The 8,307-nt window shown below is 68.4% G+C and overlaps 1 protein-coding gene across 1 annotated transcript in view; it reads right to left on the bottom strand.

The window, feature by feature from the left end:
- The window catches only part of PALM (paralemmin), a 26,849-nt gene that overhangs the window by 8,293 nt on the left and 10,249 nt on the right, over positions 1-8,307 (bottom strand). Inside the window, exons 5-11 of the mRNA XM_006171745.1 lie at positions 7,050-7,182; positions 6,226-6,277; positions 5,768-5,848; positions 5,566-5,696; positions 4,188-4,320; positions 2,555-2,576; positions 1,013-1,075 (exon numbers count right to left, since the gene is read on the bottom strand). Coding sequence (XP_006171807.1) covers positions 1,013-1,075; positions 2,555-2,576; positions 4,188-4,320; positions 5,566-5,696; positions 5,768-5,848; positions 6,226-6,277; positions 7,050-7,182 — 615 coding nt within the window. The remainder of the gene's footprint in view (positions 1-1,012; positions 1,076-2,554; positions 2,577-4,187; positions 4,321-5,565; positions 5,697-5,767; positions 5,849-6,225; positions 6,278-7,049; positions 7,183-8,307) is intronic.

Genomic DNA, 8,307 nt, shown 5'->3' with positions numbered 1-8,307 from the left:
CCCCCGCTGCCCCCCCGGGAGCCCACGGTCCTGCCCAGCCCCCGCCGTCCCCCGGAGCCCCATCCCCCGGAGCCCCGTCCCCAGGGGCCCCGTCCTGCCCAGCTCCCCCTCCTGCCCAGCTCCCCCTCCTAGACCTGATCTCCCGGCTGCGCACAGTCGTTCTCCCTGCAGCCACCAGGGGGCGCCTGTGAGCACCACAGCAGGGCCTGCCCTCCTCCGCCCGAGCCCCGCCCCCCACTCCCTCCCTCGGAAGCCCAAGTCCCCAGGCAGCCCAGGCCCTGCGGCCCCCTCCCACCCTCGTCTCCCCAGCTCAGAGGCCCAGCCCTGCCCCAGGGCCTTCACACTGCACCTCTGCTGGGGCGCCCTCCCAGGGACTCCTGCCTTCACCCCAGTCCTACGTAAATGTCACCCCTGCAGCCTGGCCCCCCAGACGGTCCCAGTTCCCAGCCTCTCCCCACCCCTCTACGAGGCCAGGCAGGCCGCTGCCCCCACGCCCACATGGGCCCCAAGCACTGACGGAGGGGAGGGTTATGCTGCAGTCGCTGGCCACGGGGGCCCCCCGCCGAGCCCTGGCAGGTCGAGCTGGCCCCATGAGAGGTCCCGGGCTCCCGGCCTGGACTGTGGGGTCAGAGCCTCAGGACACCAGGCAGCACAGCGGGCGGCCCTGGGCCCAGGGTGGCCACTCCCTCCCTCCCGGGCAGCTTGGGCCGTGCCCAGGGACCTGAGCAGCGGGGATCTGCGTGTGCAGCACGAGTACAGGCGTGGGCAAGCCCGTGTGCCACCCCTCCAGAGCAAGCCCCGAGGTTAGGAGGGAGCTGCGGAGGCGCTGGTTAGAGCCGCCATGCGTGGACCCGTCTCCCCGGGAAGCTGGGCTGGAGAGCGACACCGCGCCAAAGCAAGGGCTCCCGGGGCCGCCCGGGCTGTGCCGTGACCACAGCCCCCGCCAGTCACCCGCCCACCGGCCCCCAGGACCGCGCCTGGCCCCGGGGGCCCGAGCCGGGGACCGACCCACCTGCCTTCATCATGGTGGCGCCATCAGCTGTCCTCACGGGGGTGCTGGGGACACGCTTCTCTCCTGGGTAGGGAGGGCAGAGAGGACGGTCAGGGGGAGGGGGCACAGGCCCGACACGTGAGCCCTGCATGCACACACGGACACATGCATGCACACACGTGCACACACATACACATGTGTACACACGTATACACACACTCATACACACCTGTGCGTGCAGCACACGTACACACGTGTGTGCACACATGTACACATGTATACACCTACACACACACACCTGGACTCCCAGATGCCCAAGTACATCCATGAGTCTGGGCCCCCAGACACCTGGACCCCTGAGGCCCGGAGCCCCAGCCCCGGACACCTGCACACCGACCCCCTGGTGACTGGACACCTGGACCTCCGAGGTCCAGAGCCCCTGCCCCGGACACCTGAACACCGACCCCCCGGTGACCAGACACCTGGACCTCCGAGGCCCGGAGTCCCCGCCCCGGACACCTGCACACTGACCCCCGGTGACCGGACACCTGGACCTCCGAGGCCCAGAGCCCCTGCCCCGGACACCTGCACACTGACCCCCCCTGGTGACCGGACACCTGGACCCCCAAGGCCCGGAGCCCCCACCCCGGACACCTGCATGCCGACCCTCCGGTGACTGGACACCTGGAGCAGACATCAATCCCCTCCTCCGGAGCACAGACGGCCAGCCCCCGCCCCGGCCCCCATCTCAGCCCAGACAATTTCCACAGAATCCCTGAGAGGCCGCATGGATTTTTGTTAATTACTCATTTCTAATTCCACAGGAAGAGAAGACGACTCTCCTTATAATTAACACACGAGTCAGGCTGGGACACTTCCAGCCTCTGCCCCGGGATGGGCCACTGAGTGCACATGCGAACATCCGGTGCACACGGGACGCTTCTGCGTGCCACGACTTGGGGTGTGACACGCTGTCCTAAGCTACGCTAGTTACGTGTGCACATGTGTACTGAGCGTCACCTGCAAGCCTGCCATCCGCCCACCCACGGGGTGTCCCATGGGCCTCAGATCTGCTTGCTTCCTGGGCCAGAGCTGGGGGCCGTGTGCTGGGCCCTTTCCTGACGCGGTCTGACTCCTGGGCGCTGTGCCCTGGCTCCTGGGGGACCTGCCTGCAGGCTCCTCTCTACGCAGACCAGAAACCAGGGCCAGCCTGCCTGCCCAGGGCCCCTGGGACACGAGGGGACAGAGGCTGGACCCCAGGCCTGGCACGGGGGTGGGGTGCAGGCCCAAGCTCCAAATGCACCCTCGGGGGTCTGAGCCCGACCTGCCCCACCGACCTGCTTCCTGGGCCCCAAGGACACAGCTGCTCCCCCAACCTGGGACATTGAGAAAACCCCCTGGCACGAGGACGGGCTCCCTGGGCACCCTCTGGCCCCGACAGCCGACCCCCAGACGCCCACATCGTGGGCCCAACTCTGGTGGTAACAGACTCCAGCCTGCCCGCCATCCCCGCCCTGGCCACCAGAGGGCGCCCACGGCCCATGGCCCTCCCAGCTGTCCTACCTTTGGGCGTGGCCACCGGGGTCTGCAAGAGAAAAGAGGTGTCAGGGTGCCTGGCCCACCTCGCCCCTGCAGCCACTGCCTGGTGCCCTGCAGGGTGGGAGGCAGGGAAGGCCTGGCGTGGAGGGTAACCCCAGACCCAGCTGTTTCCTGCTTGGTCCCCTGCAGCTTCCAGGCAATCCTAGGCTCCGGGCCACATCCCTGCAGGGCGGTGCCTGCGGTCACCCCCAGCCCGCCCGCCACCTCCCGCTCAGCTCTGCCCACCGGTTCCTGCCTCCTGCCTCCAGGCCTTGGAGTCTAGGCTGCTGCCCTGGAAGGCCCTAGCCCAGGGCTACTGGCGCCCACCGCCCACCCGGGTGGTCTGCCTCCCGCCCCCCTCGGGTGTCCTCCCACACGCTGTGGTTTCTGCGTGGGCAGGATGTGGACTGAGCTGGGTTCACGCCTCCTCTGGGCCTGGGCCGGCAGAACTCCTGGTCTGTCGTCAAAGCCCACACCTGTGAGCAGCCTGCCAGCCCCAGTTCCCGGCTGCTTCCTTGGGAATGCAGTACCAGGACGCCCCTCCACGGCTGGCCACGCAGCGGGGGCCTACTACGTGCCCTCCTGCCTGGCGGGCACGGGCTCCGCAGGCCTGGCTCTGTCCCTCCTGGTCTCCTCCCGAACGTCTGGACTCTAGTCAGCGAACCAGCGGCAGGTGGGATAGAGGAAGTGGGCGTGCACAGGGCCCCAGGCCCGGGGGGACAGTGCCCACCACCCCCGCTCCCAGGCGGGACATGTCCTCCAGCTGTGTTGCTCGGCTGAAGGTGAGGAGGCACCCCGCATGCCCTGGAGCTCTGAGGATGCAGCGGCTGGCTGCCCCAAGTCGACGTGGACACCCGGGGTCTGCGACTCCGGGTCTAATCACCCCACCTGGCCTTACACAGCCTGGAGTGAAGGTCTGGCCTATAACACCCCGCTCCCGGCTGGGTGGCCTGGATCCAGCCTCTCGACCTCCCTGGGCCTGGGTTCTGGCTTCCATCAGGAGAGAGCGTGGGCCCCGAAGGTCGGCCCTGGGGTTAGCTGGTGTGCTGTGCTGAGCATTCAGAACAGCCCGGGACCAGCAGGTGGCGTAATGGCTATGTTGCTGGACTCCCATGTACTTGACTGTGGTTCTAGTCCTGGACCCGGTGGCTTAAACTCACACTGGGCGCATGTGCGTGCATGCCCAAGATCCCGAGAGGAGAGTGGAGAAGGGATTGCAGTGCGGCCACTGCTCAGGGGGTGATTTCTTGCTTTCTGTCTCTCTGTCTCTCTTTCTGGTGAGCGTATGCACTCTATAGCAAAAACCTCTCAAAAAAAAAAAAAAAAAAAAACAAACAGCTCCTGCACACAGTAGGCGCTTGAAGAGAACTACACTGCCAGGAGACTCCTGTGGGGCACGGGCTTCCGGGAAGGTGTGGGTTTTCAGGGTAGAGTAGGAGTTCTCCTTGGGTAGACCCAGAAAGCTGCCAGCTGTGCAAAGGGCTGACACCCGATCCGAGTGGGCGTCCCTCAGGCAGGCGCCGTCATGGCTATTCTGTCCCCAAGACAGGAAAGTAAGGCCACAGTGCACGCTGGGAGCTCTTGCTGCGAGGGCAGGACCAGGCCTTCACCGCCTTACCTGCTGTGAAGTCACCACCACCTCTGCCTTAGGCTCCTCCCGGGCCGGGCTTGGTGCTGGGCCCCGGGCTGGGCTTGGGACGGCAGCCGGGACCACGTCTCCGTTTTCCAGCGCCTCGATCTCCTTCTCCAGCCTGTGGAGGGGCGTGAGTGAGGGCCACAGCTCCCCAGGATGCAGCACCGCCTGGCCTGTCTGGCAGGCCTAGCAGCCGGGAGGCATTCCCATCCAGCCCTGCCCCATGGGGATGTGGAGGCACAGCAGGGGCCAGGTGGCAGGGCTGGGACTGTCCCAGGGCCGGCTCCCTCCACCTCTAACCAGAGGCTGCTTGCCTCCTCAAATTCACTCTTAACAGGAAGTGTGCTCCGAGGGAGACTGGAACCCCAGAGAACAGGCCCATGAGCCCTGCGAGAGCAGAGCGGGGATTAAATCCCGGCCCAGGCTGGGATCCTGGCTGTGGGTTCCAGGGCAGGTGCCGCTCCTGCAGGGCTGTCTGTGGGCTGGGACGGGTGAGCACCAGCGAGACACCTGCCCCTCCGGGCGGCTCTGCTAACCAGCAAGCTGATCACCCCAGGCAGGGAGTGGCCAAGGACCCCCAGAGTATTGTGGGGTGGCCTGAGGTGTCCTCCAGGCTGTGGGGGTGAAAGAGGCTCTGCTTGCCTGAGCCCCCACCAGGCCCACGGGTGGGCTCTGCACCGGCCAGGCGGCGTCGGTCTGTCAGTCTCTGCCAAGCCCTGCTGGGCCAGGCCCGCTCAGCCCCTCTGTCACCTAAGTCAGCCAGCAGCTCCACGGCCACCAGGGGTCTCTGCCTGCTCTGCTCAGCTGGGGAAACTGAGGCCCAGGGAGGTGCCTGCCCTCATCCCACCCTGCCCTTGTGCACTCCTATCCAACTCACCCCTGCCCCACCTAGCAGAGCCTGCAGATCCAGGGTGAGGCCCGCCAGTCCCAGGACTGGGCATCCTCCCGCTCCCGGACCAGACCAGACATCTGGAATTCCGGCTGTCACTTCCCCTGCCCTGACCCCTCTGCTCCCAGCTGAGCTGAGCCTGGGCCTCCCGCCTGCCCGGAACCCACAGGCCTTTTGTCCTGGGACAGGCCGGCCACTTTCCCATCCGCCCCTCCCCGGGCTTCCTGTAGCCTCCGTCGGCACCTCGCCCCGAGAGCTGGCCAGCTGGGCTGGCGCCAGGAAGCCCTGGGAGGCAGTGCTGCAGCTCTAGTCCCGGTCCGCATCCTAGGGACAGACGCCGCCTCCCTCCCGCACCTGCTCCCACCGGGCCCCGTCCACGTCCTAGGCCCCGCCCACTTGCAGGCGGAGCCCTCCAGAAGCCCCGCCCCTGCTCCCACCGGGCTCCGCCCCGCCTCCACGTCCGGCCCCGCCCACCTGGAGACGGAGCCCTCCAGGAGCCGCGCCTTCAGCTCGTCCTCCTGCACCTGCTTCCTCAGGTCCTCGTCCCCCTCGGAGGCCGGGGGCGGCGTCCCTTCCAGCAGCCAGCGCTCCCGCAGGGCCTTGGACTAGGGGCAGGGTCGGGGTCAAGGCGGGCGGGCGGACGGGGTCGGGTGAGCCCCAGGCGGCCCTGGCCTACCTTCAGGTGCTGCAGCTGCCTGCGGTCGTCCTCCAACTGCCGGCGCTTGCTCTCGATCTCTGCCTGCCTCCTGCGCTTCTCCTGTGGGCGCCGGCGGGTCCGGGCGGGGCCAGGGGAGTGGTCCAGGACCCCTCTACAGCTGCCAGGGGCCCGGTAGGTCTGCAGTGGGGTCCTCCTGGCCCGTGGAGATGCGCCCCTGACCTTGGCGTGAGGCCAGGCTGCAGGCAGGGCAGACCCCAGGGGGCTTCCCGGACCAGCTGCCCGGACGTGGACGCGCCCTCGGCTGCCCGCACTCACCCCCAGCCCGGTGCACTGCGTACTAAGCGCCAGCCTCCGTTTCCCGGCCCTCCCAGGGGTCTGAGCCCAGGACTGGAGGCTCAGGAGTACCCGCCCGCCCACCCTCCACCCCAGGCTTCCCAGCCTCAGCCCCTCACTGTCCCGTGGGCCAGGGGACCCACCGCAATGGCCTGCAGCCGCTCCTGCTGGGACGTGGTCTCTGCCGCCAGGACCCTGGGGACACAGGACAAGGTCAAGCCCTGGGCCACTGCCCCAGCCCCACAGCCCCAGGCCCCATCTGCCCGCCACTCCCATCTGGCACTCAGGAGGCCCTGCTCGCCATCCCCGGACACACCTCTGCCCGCAGAAGAGCCTGACAGACCAGGATGGGCCGAGGGGCTCGGAGGCTCACAGGCTGAGGAGGGCACACCGAGGCCACGGACTCCCTGGGACCAGCCCCACGCCCACCTCCCCACCCTGGGCTGGTCCCAGGGACGGCGTGGTCCTTCTCACAGGCTGCACTGTCGTCTCCAGAGCCCGAGCCCAGAGAGCGTGCTGGCCATCCCAAGGACACAGAGGTGCTAGGCCGGGCCTGGGCCCAGACCCCCCACACTGGGCGCACCCCTGGGCCCCAGGACGGCGCAGCGAGCACCACGCTCCACACGCCAGGAGACATCCACACCGGCCTCGGCTTCCTCCTGCAGCTGACGGAGCCTCCGGTGTACCCTAACGCTGACCTCCCCTGCACCTGTCACTGCCCAGGGAGACCCACCCCTCTGCAGCCCCGAGGCCAGCCTCCCTCTACCCCGTGGGCAGTGGGCTGCACCCGGAGAGCTCGCAGTGGGTGGTAAAGGCAGGTGGGGGCGTCTTCCCCAGGCACTTCCAGAGCTGGGAGTGTGAGCCGGGTTTCTGGACTTCTGCCCCAGCCTGAGAACTCCCAGGGCCTGCAGTCTGCCTGGGCAGGAGGCCCGGGCTGAACAGGGCGTGCAGTGGGAACTGCCCTCACCTCTCGCCCCCCAGCCTTCTACCCCACAGGGGCTGAAGTTGCAGGCTGGCCTTTGCTGCTGTGGCCGACGACTCCCCGTGGCCCCCATGGCCTCCTGGAGCCCCTGCCCTCGCAGGGCCCTGGTCCTCCCATCAGCACAGACAACTCCAGCTCCAGGCACCCCGATGACGCCCCCATGCCATTCAGCCGGACGGAGAGGCCTGTCCTCCCGCCAGAGTGGCACCACCCCTAGGCCTGTCTGGGTGGCGGCTGGGTCAGACCTGCCCTGCGCTGGGCACTCTGCCCACCTCACAGGGGCCAGGTTTCTGCTTCGCTGAGGTCTGCGAGGGCTCTGTGCCCTGCCGAGTGACCCTGCCTGGCTCCTCCCCTGCTGTGGCATCTGCTCCCGGTGCCTCCCAGGGGCCCCAGCACAGGCATCTCTGGCTCCCTTCCTCCCCCCTCAGGGAAGCTGGGTTCTGCAGCGTGAAGTTCAGGAAAGGCTTGATCCAGCTTGCTGGCATGGAGGCCCCTCCTGAAAAGCCGGATCAGCTAGCGTCCCAGTCCCCTGCTCCCCGTGGAGGCCCACCCCTTGCCTGTGGCCAGCCCCATGATCCCTGCAAGCCAGGCCTCTGCCACCCCCGCCTCTTCCGTGTCCCTCACATCGGATGCAGCTCCTCAGAGGGGGTCAGGCCTCAGCTCTGCTTCCCTAAAGTCCCCCAGTCCCCACTGCCCCTCACAAGCAGGAGGCCCAGCCTGGCCCCCAGCCCAGAGGATGCGCACACTCTGGGCCCCCACCCACGGGCCCGCCCGGCTGTGCCTCCTGGCTCCTGCCCAAGCACCCCTGCCCCTGCGGCTCCGCAGGGACACTCCCACCCTGGCCCATGGAGGCCGGGCAGGAAGTGGCGGGCGGATGGTGACCACAGCCCAGCCCTGCTCCTCGCCCCCAGCACTCAGGTGGGCTCCAGGGCCCGGCAGGGGGTAGCGGCCCAGAGACCCAGTGCATGGGGCATGTGGAGCTGCCTGTGGCGTGTCCCCACCCAGCAGGCAGGTGGCCATCTGGGACAGACACAGGGACAGCCGTGTGGCCAGCTTGCCGGCCGAGACAACAAGGCTGGCAGTGTCCTTCCCGGGCGGCCTGTCCCCACGGGGCTGAGCCAGGGCAGGGGAAGGTCAGCGCTCTGGACGGTGTTCCCACTAAGGCCCAGCCCCCCCCTGCTGCCTGTCCCCAGGCCTGGGGGCGCAGAGCCGCCCCGCCCCACCCCGCCCCGGGCGCCGCCTC

This window comes from Tupaia chinensis, unplaced genomic scaffold (assembly GCF_000334495.1).
Source record: "Tupaia chinensis unplaced genomic scaffold, TupChi_1.0 Scaffold149964_1, whole genome shotgun sequence".
Lineage (NCBI taxonomy): Eukaryota > Metazoa > Chordata > Mammalia > Scandentia > Tupaiidae > Tupaia > Tupaia belangeri.
The sequence above is the reverse complement of the archived record's forward strand: the minus strand, read 5'-3'. Positions and strand labels throughout refer to the sequence as shown.